This window comes from Chiloscyllium punctatum, chromosome Y, assembly GCF_047496795.1.
Source record: "Chiloscyllium punctatum isolate Juve2018m chromosome Y, sChiPun1.3, whole genome shotgun sequence".
In the NCBI taxonomy this organism is placed as follows: domain Eukaryota; kingdom Metazoa; phylum Chordata; class Chondrichthyes; order Orectolobiformes; family Hemiscylliidae; genus Chiloscyllium; species Chiloscyllium punctatum.
In genome coordinates, this window is record NC_092792.1 from 1 (window position 1) to 20,376 (window position 20,376).

Here is a 20,376-nt window from a genome sequence, read left to right on the forward strand (position 1 = left end):
GATGTGCAGGTTAGGGTGGATTGGCCGTGCTAAATTGTCCCCGTCGTGCCCAGGGATGTGCAGGTTAGGGTGGATTGGCCGTGCTGAATTGTCCCATGGTGCCCAGGGATGTGTAGGTTAGGGTGGGATTGGCCGTGCTAAATTGTCCCATTGTACCCAGGGATGTGCAGGTTAGGGTGGATTGGCCGTGCTAAATTGTCCCATTGTACCCAGGGATGTGCAGGTTAGGGTGGGATTGGCAATGCTAAATTGTCCCGTAGTGCCCAGGGATGTGCAGGTTAGGGTGGATTGTCAATGCTAAATTGTCCCGTCATGCCCAGGGATGTGCAGGTTAGGGTGGATTGGCCGTGCTAAATTGTCCCCGTCGTGCCCAGGGATGTGCAGGTTAGGGTGGATTGGCCGTGCTGAATTGTCCCCATAGTGCCCAGGGATGTGCAGGTTAGGGTGGGATTGGCATTGCTAAATTGTCCCATGGTGTCCAGGGATGTGCAGGTTAGAGTGGATTGGCCATGCTAAATTGTCCCCGTAGTGCCCAGGAATGTGCAGGTTAGGGTGAATTGGCAGTGCTAAATTGTCCTGGAGTGCCCATGGATGTGCAGGCTAGGTGTGTTAACCATGGGAACACGCAGGGATAGGATAGGGGAATGAATCTGGGTGCAATGCTCTTCAGAGGGTTGGTGTGGACTTAGAGCCATAGATGTACAGCACAGAAACAGACCCTTCGGTCCAACCTGTCCATGTCGACCAGATATCCCAACCCAATCTAGTCCCACCTGCCAGCACCTGTCCCATATCCCTCCAAACCCTTCCTATTCATATACCCATCCAAATGCCTCTTAAATATTGCAATTGTACCAGCCTCCACTGCTTCCTCTGGCAGCTCATTCCATACACGTACCACCCTCTGTGTGAAAAAGTTGCCCCGTAGGTCCCTTTTATATCTTTCCCCTCTCACCTTAAACCTATGCCCTCCAGTTCTGGACCCCTTGACCCCAGGGAAAAGACCATGTCTATTTATCCTACCTATGCCCCTCATGATCTTATAAACCTCTATAAGGTCACCCCTCAGCCTCCGACGCTCCAGGGAAAACAGCCCCAGCCTATTCAACCTCACCCTATAACTCAAATCCTCTAACCCTGGTAACATCCTTGTAAATCTTTTCTGAACCCTTTCAAGTTTCACAACATCTTTCCGATAGGAAGGAGACCAGAACAGCATGCAATATTCCAACAGTGGCCTAACCAATATCCTGTACAGCCTCAACATGACCTCCCAACTCCTGTACTCAATACTCTGACCAATAAAGGAAAGCATATCAAACGTCTTCTTCACTATCCTGTCTACCTGTGACTCCACTTTCAAGGAGCTATGAACCTGCACTCCAAGGTCTCTTTGTTCAGCAACACTCCCTCGGACGTTACCATTAAGTGTATAAGTCCTGCTAAGATTTGCTTTCCCAAAACACAGCACCTCACATTTATCTGAATTAAACTCCATCTGACACCCCTTAGCCCACTGGCCCAGCTGATCGAGGTCCTGTTGTAATCTGAGGTAACCTTCTTCTTACACCTCCAGTCTTGGTGTCATCTGCAAACTTACTAATCATACCTCTTGTGCTCACATCCAAATAATTATATAAATGACGAAAATGACTTGATGGGCCGAATGGCCTGCTTCCACACTGTAGGGATTCTACAAAAAGCTCAGTAGGTCTGGCAGTGTTGGCGGACAGAAATCAGATTTAACATTTTGGGTCTGATGACCCATCCCCAAAACTGAGGGTGGTGGGAAGAAGTTGGATTTCTTTTTCATGTAGAAGATGGGGGGTTGGGGGGTTGGAGTAGAAAGGGAGCCCAGTAAAGGAGAGGACAGTTTCAGACTTAATATTCTGAAAGGAGCCCATGTCAGTCAGGGGAGCATTTTGGAAGTAGCGATCATAACCCAGTTAAAATTTATGGGAAAAGATAGTTATGGGAAAAGATATAGATAGGCCAGGAATTAAAGTTCTACGCTGGGCATAGGCTAATTAAAGTAAGATAGGATCCAGTTTGGCCCAAGTGGACTGGGAGCAGATAAAACCATGTCAGAACAGTGGGAAGCATTCAGAGAGGAAGGTACAGAAAAGGTTTACCAGGATGTTGCCTGGTATGGGGGGGGGGGGGATTTTAGCGATGAAGAAAGGTTGGATAGACTGTGTTTGTTTTCACTGTAATGCAGGAGATTGAGGGGTGACCTGATAGAAGTTTATAAGATTGTGATTGTGTGGATAGAGTGGAAAGTATGAGGCTTTCTCCCAGGGTGGAGGGGTCAGTTACATGGGGACACAGGTTCAAGGTGCGATGGGGGTGGGGTGGGGTGGGGAAGAGTTTAAAACAGATGTGTGAGGCACTTTTTTTTCATACAAAGGGTGGTGAGTGACTGGAACGCACTGCCAGAGGTGGTGGTGGAAGCAGACACAATAGCAGCATTTACTTGGAGGAATACTTGAACGGGAAGGGAACAGAGGGATATGGATCCTGTAAGTGAAGACAGTTTTAGTATGGAAGGGCAAAATGTGTCGGCACACGCTTGGAGGGCTGAAGGGGACCACAGGAGTGCTGTTTTGTTCCATGTTCTAGGAACTAGTCAGTGTATGGGGCAAATATGTTCCTGTGAAGTCAATGGATGGGAGTTCTGGATGTCAAGGTGTATAAAGGTTAAGTTTAAGAGATGTTTATGGCAGATGCTGAGAGCTCAATATGGCAGAATCCCTGGAGGAGCGTAAAAAAGAGCAGAACTTACAAAATACAAAGGGAAGATAACAGAGTGCATGAGAAAGCTTGGGTGGATGGAATGAGGAAAACACAAAGGGTGTTTTTAAATATCTCAACATCAGGAAAGTAACTTGGGAAAGAGTAGGGCCCATTTCGGAATATCGAGGTAATCGGTGTACAGAAAGGTATGGGCATAGTCCTTAGTGATTAGTTAAGAATGGAAAAAGGCAACACAAATATAGACCTGAGGGGACAGGACTGTAAAATAATAGACAGAATTAACAGAGACAGAGAGAGGGGGAAAAAAACAAGAGAAAAAAGGGGACAGTGGGTGAGAAAAGGAGAGTGAGAGAGAGTGAGTGTATGGGAGAGAGAGAAAATGAGACAGAATGATAGAGCAAGAGTGGCAGAGAAAGTGAGTATAAGTGAGAGAAAGAGGGAGAGACGGTGAGTGAGTAAGAGAAAGAATATGGGAGAGAATGAGAGACAGAATGATAGAGTGAGAGTGTGAGATAGCGTGAATGTGAGAGAGAGAGAGAAACAGAGAGAGGGAGGGAGGAAAGAGAGAGGGAGAGGGAAAGAGGAGTGTGTGTGTATGAGAGACACAATATTAATATGTTCAGCAGCCTTGGAAGTGTGTAAATCTGCAGGCCGGAAAGAGATGTATCCCTCGGTTGTTGGGGGAGGTAAGTGAGGATATACTCTCTCTGGTGCTGATAGACTGCTAAAGTTGTCCTATTATTAAAAAAAATGGAGTGAGGGAGAGACCCAGTAAGTCTAATCTGGGTGACTGGAAAGTTATTGGAAAGAATTCTGAGGGACAGAATGTATTGGCACTTGGAGAGACATAAATTCATCAGGAACAGTCAGCATGGATTTGTTGAGGAAATGTTTGCAGATATCAACGGGTGGCTCAGGGGTTACCACTGTGTTTGCTCATTCTCCCCATGTCTTCGTGGGCTTCCTCTGGGCGCTCCAGTTTCTTCCTACTTTCCAAATATGCGCATGTTCAGGGGGGAACTGTGGGATTATGGGGATAGGGTGGGGTCTGCATCTGGAATGCCCTTTCCAGGGTTGATACAGACTCATAAGTGGAGCAGACCATCTGGCCCATCAAAAGTGATATGCCATTCAATAAGATCATGGCTGATCTTCTCATGGACTCAACTCCACTTCACTTACCCACGCTCTCACCATGACCTCAATTCCTTCACTGTTCAGTTACTGTCTTGTAGTTAATATATCTATTATTCTGCTATGTTTTCCAATATAGTTCTTATTCCTTATTTCTTTTGTTGTATTTTAACTGTAGTGTATGAATAAACTGTTTTGCTTCAAGCCTGGTAGTTTGGCCAACTGAATTGCATCTGGAATGCAACACCTTACAATTGCCTTTAAAATGGGAAAAATGTTAGTGTCCAGAAAATCTTCTGAATATATTTTGAGGGGGTTTGGTCTGGTCCATAACAACTCTCATTCTTGAAATCAGTCTGACTTCTACGAGGGGGGAAAGGTGGAGGAAGGGGCTCGTCTGCATTTCTGCAGCACCTTCAGGCACCACCAACTTGGCACAGCAAGATCCCAGATGCAGCAGTCAGCCTTCACCTGCCGTCCAAGCCCGAACTTCCTCACATCCACCTTCTTCACAGTCCAGGGCCAGACCACCAGAATCCAGATGTTCAGACCATCAGTCGGCCGGCCTGGCGGCGTCTCTCCTCCAGCGATGGGATCGATGACCAGCTTCTCAAGGCCACATCTTGGGGTGGTGGTAATGGGGAAATGGGAAGGAATTGGGGGTCTACACCAGCTGGAAATTTCCACTCAAGGTTGGTCAAGCAGGAGGCCAGAGAGAGAGAGAGAGAGAGAGAGAGAGAGAGAGAGAGAGAGAGAGATAGACAGGCAGAGACACCGGCACAGAGAGAGGGAGAGGCAGAGGGAATGAGAGAGAATGAGCTAGAGGGAGATGGGAGCAGAGGGAGAGACAAAAGAGAAGAGACAGAGAGAGGGTGAGCAAGAAAGAGAGAGAGAGATACAGAGAGAGACACACAGAAAAGGAGGACAGTGAGAGCAAGAGAGGAACAGAGGGGAAAAAAAAAACGAGGGGTAAACAGAGAGAGAAATAAGCCCTCTGCAGTTTCCCAGTGAAAAGAGTTTTAGGGAGGTCATTAATCACTGATCTTCAATCTGATCATTAATTTGTCATCATTAATCACTCGTCATCAAACTGATCACCCATGTCGCATCATTAACCTGATCATTAATCACTCGTCATTAATCTGCTCTAACCCGGTCACTCTCTTTCCCCCCACCCCCCCTGTTTGTATGCGCACACGTGCACGTGTTTGTGCGCATCTTTGCACGTTTGTATTCATGCCTGTGCACATTTGTGCACGCATCACTGTCTACCTGTGTGTGTGTGTGTGTGTGTGTGTGTGTGTGTTTGTGTGTGTGTGTGTGTGTGCGCGCGCGCATCTGCATGTGCCCGTCTCCCTGAGAGTGCATGTGCCCGAGTGCGAGTACTGGGCTGGCTTTCAAAGTAAGCAACAAACACCGATTTCTCTTCAGCCCACATTGGCTACACAAAATGAAAAATGCAAAGTGAAGCCGCTGACTGTTGTCAGGACCGAGTATTTTGAACCAGAAATGTTTACTGGGGCAGCCCACATCACAGAGACTTGTCCAGAAATGAAGGCCAAGGCACCAAACTGATCTTTGCTAAATTACAGGAGCTGGACTGCTGAAGAACTAGCACTCATGTGACACAGTGGCAGCATCCTACCCTGGACCAGGTGGTCTGGATTCAACTTCCAGTTCTGCTCTGGACTTGTGCCATAACGCATTGGAACAATTGGAACAGGTTGATGAAATATATTCTTGATGTTAATAATTAGTAATGCTAACCTACCTCCCCCCCACCCCCCCTCCAAATGAAACAGACTTTGTGGTTACACTGAATTAAGCCTTGACTCCACACATACGGGTCTCAGGGGCGAGTCTGTCAACGTCTCTCACACCAAACTTATCTAAAGAAAGGTGAGTGCGGGAGTGAATCTGAGAGAGAGAGAGAGAGACAGCGATAATTAAACAGAATGAGGGCACAGCTGAGAGATGTTGCATGAGTGCATGCACGAGGGAAAAGGAGAGAGCTCGGCTGTGAAAGAGCAGCCTGCGGTCAAATAGCCTTCCAGAATTGAAGCCCAAACACCAGCAGCACTTGGGAGGGATGTTATGGGGATCAAGGGTTACAGGAAAGGCATGGGGGGGTGGTGGGGCAGTGAAAAAGATTTCAGCCATGATCGAATGGTGGAGCAGTCTCAATGGGATGAATGGCCTCATTCTGCCCCCTACATCTCACGGGCATCAAGGGACATCGGGGCACTCTGATGCCCAGCGAGGATACTCCAGGGCATTGAGAGAGCAGCAGCAACTCTGTTCTAGGCACACATTCTTGGGGTGGGTAGGGACGCAGGAGAGGATTGAGATAACATGACTCAACTCCCCCCCCCCCCCCCCCGTAATTCCAACAGCCTCGCTGGGCAAAGTTTAAGGGGGGGGCAGGGGGTGGTGGTGGTGAAGAGAGTGGGGAACAGAGTATTGAAGACTGAAGTAAATGGGGGTGGTGGGTTGGGGGGAATATAGAGAGAGAGAGAGAAAAAATGAGCGAATGAATATGAGAGAGACAGAGCATGAGGATAAAGAACCAATCCCACTTAGATAGCATTTCCCCACGGATTTTTGGGAGGGAGCTTCACAAAGTTGGAACGTGCCGGGAGATGGGGAAGAGAAGAACGCTCATCGCTTTGGCACACGTCTCTGATCCCTCCCGTTGCTCAGGCTGGGGGTGCTGGTGGTGGAGGAGTTTGTTAATGCAGGTCCTGACATGTTCACAGCTTGGTTACCTCCTGGCCCACGCCCGTTCCCTCTTCCTCCTCCGGGCAGTACATGATTCACTGCACCGAGGGGAACTCCGACCGACCCGGCAGCATTCAGGCTATCATTACCTGGAGCGGAGGGGGAAAGACAGGGAAATAAAAACCAGATGGTAATGACATTCCCTAGCAAGAGGATAAAGGGATAACCTCAATACAGTGAAAATAAACATAGAAAATTTAGAGAAGAACTGTGGAGGCTGGAAATCTGAAACTGAAGCAGAATCTGGCAGCGACTGTGCAGAGAGAGATTGGGATGGGGAGAAACAGTTCACCTTTCAGGGTGTCCAGTGTAGAACAGGGTGCTCACTGCACCCGAAACGTTAACCCTGATTTTTCTCTGCATGCAACTGACCTGCCGAACCCTGCTGAGTTTCTCCAGCAACGTGGAACACCCTGCCCGCAACACCTGAGTCACCGAGCTGCCCTTAAAACATTTGACAGACTGTCAAGTGATGGTAGAGGCAGCCGTCAACAGGCTCTGCACGTAAGCTGCACCGTGTAGACTCACCAACTTTAAGGCCATTTAAATGGTCACTGGATAAACATATGGATGAAAATGGAATAGTGAAGGTTAGATGGGCTTCAGATGGTTTCACAGGTCGGTGCAACATCGAGGGCCAAAGGGCCTGTACTGTGCTGTAACATTCTATATTCTAATTCTGATCGCCCTCAAATCCACATTCCTACCTTTTCCCCGTATCCCCTCAATTCCTCCTTCCCTGATTAAAAATCTGTCTGCCTCAGCCTTGAATATACTGATCGACCCGGCCTCAACAGCCCCCCTGTGGCAAAGAATTCCACAGATTCACTCCCCTACTCAGCGAGAAGAAATTCCTTCCCATCTCGGTCTTCAATGGGTAACTCCTAATCCTGAGGGGACACCCTCAGGTCCTAGACTCTCCCACACAAGGGGAAACAATCCAAGTCTCCCTTGTCAAGTGATAGTTATACAGCACAAAAACAGACCCTTCGGTCCAACTCACCTACGCTGATCGGATATCCTAAATTAATCTAGTCATGTTTGTCAGCACTTGGCCCAGATCCCTGCAAACCCTTCCAATTCATATATCCATCCAGATGCCTTTTAGATGCTCTAATTGTACTGGCCTCCAATACTTCCTCTGGCAGCTCGTTCCACACGCGCACCACCCTCTGCGTGAAAATGTTGCCCCTTAGGTCCCTTTTAAATCTTTTCTCTCTCACCCTCAACCTATGCCGTCTCGTTTTGGACTCCCCTACCCTGGGGCAAAAAGACCCTGGCTATTCACTCTATCCTTGCACCTCATCATTTTATAAACCTCTATTAAAAAGGTCAACCTCTCGGCCTCTGACACTCCAGCCTATTCAGCCTCTCCCTATTGCTCAAACCCTCTGATCCCGGCAACATCCTTGTAAATCTTTTCTGCATCCTTGCAAATTTAACAACCTCTTTCCAATGGAAGGGAGACCAGGATTGCGTACCTTCCGTCTGTGGGTTAAACTGGGGTAACTTTCTACCTCACTGCAAGCACACCTCAGCGATTCAGCCTGCTCCCTTAACTACTCAAGGTCTGCTCCCCACTGCTGACAGCTTTCTGTATTCCTCTGCCTGGTACAGAGTCTATTGACAGCTGCCTTTACCATCACTTAACAGTCAGTCGAATGTGTATCCCAGTTTTAAGAGCAGCATAGTGGCTCAGTGGTTAATTCTGCTGCCTCACAGCGACAGGGACCCTGGTTCAATTCCACCCTCAGGCAACTGTCTTGTCTGTGTGGAATTTGCATGTTCTCCCTGCATCTGCGTGGGTTTCCTGCAGGTACTCCAGTTTCCTCACATGGTCCAAACACGTGCAGGTTAGGGTGGGATTGGCCGTGCTAAATTGTCCCGTAGTGTTCAGGTTAGGATGGATCGGCCGTGCTAAATTGCCCCAGTGTCCAGGGGTGTGCAGGCTAGGTGAGGTAGCCATGGGGAAAGGCAGGGTTACAGGGATAGGGTGGGTCTGGATGGGATGCTCTTTGGGTGTAGACTCAAAGGGCCATTGCTACTTCCACACTCTCGGGATTTTATGATTTATACATATATACAATAGATATACATAAGGAAGGCAAAAAGCTGCAGGATTATAGAATCCATTAGATTCCACCCTCTCCCCGCCAACCGCACACAGAAATCAGAACCGGGCATAGGCCATTTGGCCCCTCGAGCCTGTTCCACAGTTCAAAAGGGAAGGCGGCCAGTCGCCCAAGTCAATCCTCCCCATCTCAGGTTGGCCGAGTAACCTAGCAAAGTCTGTGTCCACCTTTGAGGGAAGGCCGATCGGAAGACAGACCTGCATTCTTGTAGCACCTACGGGGACAATTTAGCATGGCCAACCCACCCTAACCTGCACATGTTTGGACCATGCAAGGAAACTGCAGTACCTGCAGGATACCCACACAGATGCTAATTCCGAATAGACTGACAGTTGCCGGAGGGTGGAATTTAACCAGGGTCCCTGTCGTTGTGAGGCAGTAGAGCTAATGTGCCTCAGGACTGCGGTGGTGATGGTGGTTGGTGGGGATGGAGACACCTTCATCTCCTTGGTCTCCTTCCAACTAGTTGAACCTCCAGCTGAGGCAAGACAGGGTCAAGGCTCAACTTCTGATCTGAAGGACAGTTCCTCTGACACTGCAGCTCTCCCTGCCCCAAATGCTTACCTGACAGCAAGGTCTTTATCATAGGTACTCACCTGTCGTCACAGAGGGCAAAGAGGTCACCAGGCCAGTCGTAGAAGAGCTACCTTGTTCAGTCAGGGTCTTAAACGAGAAAGGAAATAGCAAAGAGTGCTCAGGGTTAACTGGTTGGATTGGAAGCAAACCTGCCGAATGAGCTACTAGGAATGCTCTCCCATGCTCCCTTCCGCCCCCTGGATCTCTTCTTCCCTCCCCACCCTACCAACCAACCAAAACTTGTCATGGACCTCTTCCTAGATCGAGGAGTAGCGGATGGAGTTTAATTCAGATGGAGGCGAGGCATTGCATTCTGGTAAGACAAACCATGGCAGGACTTACATACATAATGGTAGGGCCCTGGGAGTGCTGTTGACCCGAGAGACCTAGGGGTGCAGGAACATCGTTCCTTGAAAGTAGCACCACAGTTAAACAGGGTGGTGAAGAAGACGTTTGGCATGCTTGTCTTCATCAGTCAGAGCATTGAGAATAGGAGTTGCTGAGGCCGCATTTGGAGTACTGCATGCAGTTCTGGACTCCCAGCCACAGGAAGGATGTTGTTAATCTGGAAAGGGTGCAGAAAAGATTGACAAGGATGTTACCAAGACTAGAGGGTTTGAGTTATAAGGAGGGGCTGGGACCTTTTTCTTTGGAGCATAGGATACGAAAGAGTGACCTTACCAGGTTTACAAAATCATGAACAGCATGGATAGGGTGAATAGCCAAGGTACCTTCCCTGTGGTGGGAGAGTCCAAAACTAGAGGGCATAGGTTTAAGGTGAGAGGGGAAAGATTTAAAAGGATTCGGAGGGGTAACTTTTTCACACTGAAGGTGGTGTGTTTATGGAATGAACTGCCAGAAGTAGTAGTAAAGGCAAGTACAATTACAACATTTCAAAGGTACATGAATAGGAAAGGTTTAAGAGGGATATGGGCCAAACACAGGCAAACGGGACCAGTTCAGTTTAGGAAACCTGGTTGGCATGGACAAGTGGGACCAAAAGTTCTGTTCACTTGCTGTCAGATGCTCAGCAGACTCATCCAACATGTCAAACCACGTCCTCACCCAGGCTAGAGCCAAGCTGCTGCAGAAATCCCATTCAAAGCACTGAGAGGCGAGCAGTCAGATGGCTGAAGGGAATGAGTAAGAGTTGCTCCCACTTGTCCTCCCCGGTTCAGGAGCTCTCTGTTCTCCGAAGTAAGAGCTCCTTCCAGCCGGAAGAAAAGCAGTTTATTTTTTCCATCAGCAGTTGCTGCAAGCTGTGACTTTTAATTAATTCAAGAAACCTTTGCTAATTGTGAAGCAGCCACCCTGTGACTCTTGCAAAACAGTGGAAGCATCCGGAGAAGGAAAACTAAGAAGGAGCATTTGAATTAGCACAAGAATAATCTCAGCAGATCCTGTGACCAGGGAGCACTGAGCCACTTTCTCAGTTTCCCTTCCACCCAAAACACTCATTGTTTTTTCTCCCTCCCCGATTTGCAGCAATCCTAATAATAGCAGGACTCTATTTCCAACAGGCTGGCCCCTAGTGAGGCATAACCAATTCAGTGCCTCGAGAAAAGTGAGCAAGCCAGCAAGCAATCACAGGAAGGAACCTCAGCATTGACACCATTACCCATGGAGGTGCAACCCCTGACCGTAAGCGCTGGCAGCAGATAAAAATATCAGCAACAACCTGGTCTGAAAGGGGAGGGCGTTACGGGGTGTCAAGACTTACGGGCTTGTTTTGCGAAGATGCCTGGGACATGTACTCAGGGTTGGGGTCACTGAAATTCGGCACTTCCGAATACTGCATACAAAACCTGAAACGGAACACAGAAGTGGTTGCACATCTCAGTAACCTCTCGTCGCTTGCACAATGCTAACTAATGTACTAGCAAGGAACCAAAGTAGGCCAATCAGCCCTATGAGCCTGATCTGCCATTTAATAAGCTCGTGGCTGATCTGATTTTAACCTCAACTCCACGTTCCTGCAGATACTGCAATAATCTTTCATCCTATTGCTGATACAGAATCTAATGATCTCTGCCTTAAAAATATTCAGATTTCCTGCATCCACAGTCAGAGTCACACAGGATGTGTGTTCACGCTGACCAGATATCCCGAACTAATCTAGTCCCATTTGTCAGTAGTTGGCCCATATCCCACTAAACCCTTCTGATTCATGTGCCCATCCAGATGCCTTTAAATGCTGTAACTATACCAACCTCCACCACTTCCTCTGGCAGCTCATTCCATACACGCACCACACCTTGCGTGAAAAAACTTGCTCCATAACTTCTTTCTATATCTTTCCCCTCTCACCCTAAACCTATGCCCTCTAGTTTTGGACTCCCCCATCCCGTGAAAAAGACCGAGGTTGAGTAGCCAATCTCATAGAGTCATAGAGATGTACAGCACACAAACAGACCCTTCGGTCCAACCCGTCCATGCTGACCAGATTTCCCAATCCAATCTCGTCCCACCTGCCAGCACCCGGCCCATATCCCTCCAAACCCTTCCTATTCATATACTCATCCAAATGCCTTTTAAATGTTGCAATTGTACCAGCCTCCACCACTTCCTCTGGCAGTCCATTCCATATGTGCACCACCCTCTTTGTGAAAAAGTTGCTCCTTAAGTCTCTTTTATATCTTTCCCCTCTCACCCTAAACCAATGCCTTCTAGTTCTGGACTCCCGACCCCAGGGAAAAGACTTTGTCTAGTCTATTTACCCTAGCCATGCTCCTCATAATTTTATAAACCTCTTTAAGGTTTAAACCTCACCCTCCCACATTCCAGGGAAAACAGCCTCAACCTATTCAGCCTCTCCCTGTAGCTCAAACCCTCCACCCTGGCAACATCCCTGTAAATCTTTTCTGAACCCTTTCAAGTTTAACAGCATCTTCCCTAAAGCAGGGGGACCAGAATTGAATGCAGTGTTCCAAATGTAGCTTAACTGAAGGGGATTCCAAAGAAACTCTACCCTCTGAGAGAGATGGGGCAACATTTTTTCTGTTTTAATTGGGCTCTCCCTTATTTTTAAACTGAGCCCCAGTTCTAGATTCTCCCACAAGAGGAAACATCCTTTTCCATATCCACCCCATCCCCTCAGGATCTTACGTGTTCCAATTAAGTCACCTCTGATTGTCTACACTCTGGAGTATACGGAACTAGCCTGTTTAGCCTTTCCTCATAGGGCATTCTGCTCATTCCAGGGATTAGACCAGTAAACCTTTTCTGAACTGATTCCGACACATTAACATCCTTCTGTAAGTATGGTGACTAGTCATAGAGATGTACAGCATGGAAACAGACCCTTCAGTCCAACCTGTCCATGCTAATCAGATATCCCAACCCAATCTAGTCCCACCTGCCAGCACCTGGCCCATATCCCTCCAAATCCTTCCTATTCATATACCCATCCAAATGCCTCTTAAATATTGCAATTGTACCGCCTCCACTACTTCCTCTGGCAGCTCATTCCATACCCATACCACCCTCTGTATGAAAGAGTTGCCCCGTAGGTCCCTTTTATATCTTTCCCCTCTCACCCTAAACCTATGCCCTCTAGTTCTGGACTCCCTGACCCCAGGGAAAAGACTGGGCCTATTTACCCTATCCATGCCTCTCATAATTATGTAAACCTCTACATGGCACCCCTCAGCCTCCGACGCTCCAGGGAAAAACAGCCCCAGCCCGTTCAGCCTCTCCCTATAGCTCAAATCCTCCAACCCTGGCAACATTCTTGTAAATCTTTTCTAAACCCTTTCAAGTTTCACAACATCTTTTCGATAGGAAGGAGACCAGAATTGCACACAATATTCCAACAGCGGCCTAACCAATGTCCTGTACAGCCGCAACATGACCTCCCAACTCCTGTATTCAATACTCTGACCAATAAAGGAAAGCATACCAAACGCCTTCTTCACTATCCTATCTATCTGCGAGTCCACTTTCAAGGAGCTATGAACCTGCACTCCAAGGTCTCTTTGTTCAGCAACAGTCCCTCGGACGTTACCATTAAGTGTACAAGTCCTGCTAAGATTTGCTTTCCCAAACTGCAGCACCTCGCATTTATCTGAATTAAACTCCATCTGCCACTTCTCAGCCCATTGGCCCATTTGGTCAAGATCCTGTTGTAATCTGAGGTTGCCCTCTTCGCTGTCCACTACACCTCCAATTTTGGTGTCATCTGCAAACTTACTAACTGTACCTCTTATGCTCGCATCCAAATCATTTATGTAAATGACAAAAGGTCGAGGACTCAGCACCGATCCTTGTGGCACTCCACTGGTCACAGGCCTCCAGTCTGAAAAACAACCCTCCACCACCACCCTCTGTCTTCAGCTTTTGAGCCAGTTCTGTATCCAAATGGCTAGTTCTTCCTATACACCGTGCTCCAGACGTGGTCTCACCAATGCACCTGCATTACTGAAGCATAACTCTTGCATTCAATGCCACTCACAATAAACCGTCACATCTTAATTAGTTGGCCTGATTGCTTGCTGTGGCTGCACTGACCTGCGATCGTGCACTCGGATATCCAGATCCCACTGCATCTCTGAGCTCTGCTCCCTCTCACCATTTAGATAGTGTGCTTTTCTTTTAAAAGAAAAGATTCTGTCTGATGTAGTGGACATGGACCGCCTGATATTTTTCAGTCCAACGCAGACACTGGAGCTAAGAAGCGGACAGCGCGAAAGAGAGTCAACATCTGGCACAGCATGTGTCAGGAAACTTTAAGCTGGAAGGTTGATGCAAAGTTGGATGCTCAACTGAATTGCAACATTCACTCAATTGCTCTGGTAGAGGGTGGGGAGTGTTTCACCATGTACCACCTTGCCTACCAGTTCATTCTCTTGTTAACACTGAAGAACACACACACGCATGCAACCAGGACCAAAGAAAAAGACAAAACCTGTGCTTTTATAGCATCTCACACAAGCTCAGGATGTTTCCAATGCACTTCACAGTCACCAAGTGCAACGCAGCAACTGTTATAAAGCAGGGAAATGCAGCAGCCAATTTGCGCACAGCAAGTGCCCACACACACAGCGGTGTGATAACAGCCTGTCGAGGTATAAACTGCGGCCTGAACACCAGGGCGGCCTTCAAAAGAGGACAAGGGGATATTCTTGCGCCTGTCCTAGACTGCAGCAGTTGCAAGCATTTTGCTTTCCACCTGAGAGATGGCTTTTCCGACCTTGCAGCATTGCTTCAGCATTCTAGTGGGACAAATGCAAGGGCAAATTTAGAAAGTTGGTTTGGCCGGTGGTGGGGGGGTTCAGGGCTAGCTCAGTTGGTCGGATGGTTGGCTTACAGAGCAACATCAACAGCATGTCAATTCCTGTCGCATCGGAGGTTACCATCGAGGTGTTGCCTTCACAGTCTCACCCCCTTGCCTGAGGCATGGTGACCCTCAGGTTAAACCCACCACCGATCGTGTCTCTCTCTCTCTTTAAGGAGACAGCAGCCCTGAGATTCCTCTGGGACTATGGCGATTTACCTTTAGAAGGGGATGAGCTGTTTATACATCTTCAGCATGACCCCTCTCAGTCTCCTCTGCTCCAAGGAAAACAACCCCATTCTCTATCCCATCTCTCCATCTGAAACTCTCCAGCCCAGGCAACATCTCCTTTGCACCTTCTCCAGTGCAATCCCTTCCCTCCTCTAATGTGGACTCTCCAACAACACCAGCAGCCTAACCAATGCTTTACACATTACCACAGGCCAGTCACCCACCATCACCACCTTGGTGGGTAATTTCTGAAGAAGCAGTGACTCTTTGGAAACCAGGACTCTTGACGAGTTTGAGTTACAGGGAGAGGCTGGGACTTCTTCCACTGGAGCATTAAGATACTGGAGGGGTGATCTCATACAGGTCAATAAAATGAGAAGAGGCATAGATAAGGTAGATAGCTGCAGCTTTTCCCCAGGGCAGGGGATTCTAAGACGAGACAGCACAGTTTTAAAGGTGAGAGGGGAAAGATACAAAAGGGTCCAGAGGGGCAATTTTTTCACAGAGTAGTGAGTGTCCAGAACAGGCTGCCAGAAATAGTGGTGGAAGCGAGTACAATTTCGTCATTTAAGAAACATTTAGACAGGTATGTGGATAGAATTAGGGATGGAGGGATGTGGACCAAATGCAGGCAAATGGGACTAGATTAATTGTGAAAACTGGGCAGCATGGGCAAGATGGGCTTGTTTCAATGCTGTAGACCCTTATGAGTCAGCCTCCATGGCAAACTCTGATCTCGTGCAAAGTTTTGAGAAAGCTGTTCATGTGTATGTGACACCATTTTACTTCACATGAACAAAAACTCCCCTACAGTGCTGAAGGTTCCTGTTAAAGTGGCTGTACGATCACAAGCAGGAGGAAGACAGTAATGTATTCGGGTCTGGTAATCCAGGGAGCCAGGCTAATGGCCTGGGGATATGGTTTGAAACCTTAGCATGGCAGCAAGAGGGATGGGGGAGGCAATGGCCTCCTGTTATCATCACTTGACTATTAATCCAGAGACTTGGAAAATGGGAGGTGTAGTGGACAGCGAAGGAGGTTACCTCAGAGTACAATGGGACCTTGATCAAATGGGCCAATGGGTCAAGGAATCGCAGATGGAGTTTAATTTTGATAAATGTGAGGTGCTGCAATTTGGAAAGGCAAATTGAGGTAGAATTTATACAGTTAATGATAAGGTTCTGAGGAATGTTGCCGAACAAAGAGACCTTGGAGTGCAGGTTCATAGCTCCTTGCAAGTGGAGAACCAGGTAGATAGGATAGTGAAAGAGGCGTTTGGTATGCTTGCCTTCATTGGTCAGAATATTGAGTACAGGAGTTGGGAGGTCATGTTGCGGCTGTACAGGCCACTTTTGGAATATTGTGTCAATTCTAGTCTCCCTGCTATAAGAAGGATGTTGTGAAACTTGAAAGGGTTCAGAAAAGATTTTACAAGGATGTTGCCAGGGTTAGAGGGTTTGAGCTACAGGGAGAGGCTGAATAGGCTGGGGCTGTTTTCCCTGGACCATCAGAGGCTCATGGGTGACTTTAAAGAGGTTTATAAAATCATGAGGGGCATAGATAGGGTGAATAGCCAAAGTCTTTTCCCAAGGGACGAGTCCAAAACTAGAGGACAAGAGGAGAAAGAATTAAAGGGACCTTAGGGGTAACTTTTTCATGCAGAGGTGATGCGTGCTTGGAATGAGTTGCCAAAGGAGGAGGAGGTGGCAGCTGGTACAATTACAGCACTTAAAAGGCATCTAGATGGATATATAAATAGGAAATGTTTAGAGGAATATGGGCCAAGTGCTGGCAAATGGGACTAGATTAATTTAGGATATTTGGTCAGCATGACAAGTTGAACTGTTCCATGCTGGACAGCACTATGACTCAATGTTCTGGGGACCCGGGTTCAAGACCTTCCACAGCAGATGGTGGAATTTGAATTCAATACAAAAGCATCGATTCTCATGCTCCTCGGATGCTGCCTGACCTGCTGCGCTTTTCCAGAACTATACTCCCGACTCTCAACTCCTCCTCCACCGCCAGTCCCCACATGGCCCAGTCCCCACCCGGCTGTCAACTCACTCTCTATCCTTAAATGTTCTTAACTGTCTCTCTCCTCACCCCCTTGCTTACGTGGGCTCACTCCCCATCCCCACCCACTCTTTCCTGGATCCCTCCCACTTCTGAACTCTCACAATTACACCACAAATGAAATGCCGACAGGTATCTGAACTACTGAAACTTCTGAAAGCCTGCCCAAACCGTTAGATCGGAGGCAGAGCAAGGCAGCAACCTCAGCTTATGACAGCTCTTCACACGCCCAGCATCAAGGCACAGAACTTACTCTCCGACTTTCTGAAGGTCTCCGCCTCTCCCAGTGTAGAGCGTCAGACATCCTTTCCAAATTGAGGCATACCTGCAAAAAGGCACAAAGATTTTCTTTCACCACCAGAGGGCTCTGAATGACTTGGTGCTGACAGCACAGGGGAGGGGAGATCACAGCTAAACTACAAGGGAGGCAGTGCTATGCATTGTTCTTTCACCTTTTTGAGGCGAGACTGAAAGGAGGGAATAAAGCAATAGTGGAAATCTGAAACAAAAACAAAAATTATTGGAGAAACTCAGCAAGTCTGGGACATCTGTGAATAGAAAGCAGAGCTAACGTTTCAAGCCCAATGACTCTTCTTAATAACTATGCTTTAAAGGAAGGAATCCTACTTCAGACAGAGTGAACAATATCTTGGAATATTCGAGTATTATTGCACAAGATAAAAAAACAACCCCTGGGAGCACTCAAGAAACAACTTGATGTAACAACAGAGGAGGGGGAAGTGGCACTGATCAACTAAGGTTAAACACTCAAATATCAAGAACTTCCAAAGTACATAGTAACCTTCGCTCTGCAATGTGTTGCTGGAAAAGCGCAGCATGTCGGGCAGCATCCAAGGAACAGGAGAATCGACGTTTCGGGCATAAGCCCTTCTTCATCAGGCTTATGCCTGAAACGTCGATTCTCCTGTTCCTTGGATGCTGCCTGACCTGCTGCGCTTTTCCAGCAACACATTTTCAGCTCTGATCTCCAGCATCTGCAGTCCTCACTTTCTCTTCTTTGCTCTGCAGTGGCAAAGGTCATCAATAGACAATAGACAATTGGTGCAGGCCATTCTGCCCTTCGAGCCAGCACCATCATTCATTATGATAATGGGTGATCATCCTCTATCAGTATCTTATTCCTGCCTTATCTCCATAACCCTTGATTCTACTATCCTTAAGAGCTCTATCCAACTCTTTCTTAAAAGTATCCAGAGACTTGGCCTCCACAGCCTTCTGGGGCAGAGCATTCCATACACCCACCACTCTCTGGGTGAAGAAATTTCTCTTCAACTCTGTTCTAAGTGGCCTATCCCGCATTTTTAAACTGTGTCCTGTGGTTCAGGACTCACCCATCAGCGGAAACATACTTCCTGCCTCCGGAGTGTCTAATCCTTTAATAATCTTATACGTCTCAATCAGATCCCCTCTCAGTCTTCTAAACTCAAGGGTATACAAGCCCAGTCGCTCCAGTCTTTCAGTGTAAGGTAGTCCTGCCATTCCAGGAATTGACCTCGTGAACCTACGCTGCACTCCCTCAATAGCCAGAATGTCTTTCCTCAAATTTGGAGACTAGAACTGCACACAATACTCCAGGTGTGGTCTCACCAGTGCCCTATACAGCTGCAGAAGCACCTCTTTGCTTTTATACTCAATCCCTCTTGTTATGAAGGCCAGCATGCTATTAGCTTTCTTCACTGTCTGCTGTACCTGCATGCTTACCTTCATTGACTAGTGTACAATAACACCCAGATCTCTCTGTACTGCCCCTTTACCTAAATTGATTCCATTTACCTAGTAGGTTCTGGATTAGTGGTGCTGGAAGAGCACAGCAGTTCAGGCAGCATCCAAGGAGCTTTGAAATTGACATTTCGGGCAAAAGCCCTTCATCAGGAATAAAGCTTTATTTCTGATGAAAGGTTTTTGCCCGAAACGTCGATTTTGAAGCTCCTTGGATGCTGCCTGAACTGCTGTGCTCTTCCAGCACCACTAATCCAGAATCTGGTTTCCAGCATCTGGCAGTCACTGTTTTTACCTCCATTGAGGTAGTAATCTGCCTTCCTGTTCTTGCCACCAAAGTGGATAACCGTACATTTATCCACATTAAACTGAATTTGCCATGCATCTGTCCACTCACCTAACCTGTCTAGATCACCCTGTAATCTCCTAACATCCTCATCACATTTCACCCCACCACCCAGCTTTGTATCATCAGCAAATTTGCTAATATTACTTTTAATACCATCATCTATATCATTAATATATATTGCAAAAAGCTACTGATCCCTGCAGTACCGCACTGGTCACCGCCTGCCATTCTGAAAGGGAGCCGTCTATCACTAGTCTTTGTTTCCTATCAGCCAAACAATTTTTAAATCAAGTCAGTACTTTGCTCCCAATACCATGTGCCCTAATTTTGCTCACTAACCTCCTATGTGGGACTTTATCAAAGACTTTCTGAAAGTCCAGGTACATCACATCCACTGGATCTCCCTTGTCCATCTTCAGAGTTGCATCCTCAAATAATTCCAGAAGATTAGTCAAGCATGATTTCCCCTTCATAAATCCATGTTGACTCTGACCTATCCTGTTACTACTATCCAGATGTGTCATAATTTCATCCTTTATAATAAACTCCAGCATGTTTACCACCATTGAGGTCAGACTAACTGGTCTACAATTTCCTGCTTTCTGTCTCCCTCCTTTCATGTAGTGTCAACAGATTTGCAGGTTGGAGTGAATTTGCATCTAAATTGTTGCATAGTTTTCATGGATGTGTAAGTTAGGTGAACTGGCTGTGCATCCAGGGATGAGCCAGATAGCATGGTTGGGATGTACTTAACTGTCCCATAGTGTCCATGGATGGGCAGGTTAGGTTGGGTTGACTGTGGTAAATTGTCCCATGGTGCCCAGGGATGTGCAGGTGAGAGTATTTTGGGCATGATAACATGTCCTGTAGTATTCAGGTGTTTGCAAGTTAGGGTAGATTGACCATGCTAAATTGACCTGTAATATCCAGGGATGTGCAGGTTAGGGTCGATTGGCTATGTTATGTTGTCCTGCAGTACTTAGATGTGTGTAGATTAGGCTGGATTGACCATGGCACATTACAATGTACTGTCCATAGAAGTGCAGGTTAGGGTGGATTGGCCTTCCTAAATTGTCCTGTACTGCAGAAGGATGGGCAATTTAGGATGGATTTGCTGTGCTAAAATGTCCTGCTATGCACAGAGATGTATAGGATTGGCCGTGCTAAATTATCCGGTAGTGCCCAAGGTTGTGCAGGTTAGAGTGGATTGGCCGTGCTAAATTGTCCCCGTAGTGCCCAGGGATGTGCAGGTTAGGGTGGGATTGGCCGTGCTAAATTGTCCCATAGTGCCCAGGGATGTGCAGGTTAGGGTGGATTGGCCGTGCTAAATTGTC

At 47.3% G+C, this 20,376-nt stretch overlaps 1 protein-coding gene across 1 annotated transcript in view; it reads right to left on the reverse strand.

Moving 5' to 3' along the window:
* Positions 1–6: 6 nt before the first annotated feature.
* The window catches only part of LOC140471380 (zinc finger and BTB domain-containing protein 39-like), a 53,469-nt gene continuing 33,099 nt past the window's right edge, over positions 7–20,376 (reverse strand). Inside the window, exons 3-5 of the mRNA XM_072567408.1 lie at positions 17,207–17,278; positions 9,395–9,461; positions 7–6,755 (exon numbers count right to left, since the gene is read on the reverse strand). Coding sequence (XP_072423509.1) covers positions 6,547–6,755; positions 9,395–9,461; positions 17,207–17,278 — 348 coding nt within the window. The 3' untranslated portion in view covers positions 7–6,546. The remainder of the gene's footprint in view (positions 6,756–9,394; positions 9,462–17,206; positions 17,279–20,376) is intronic.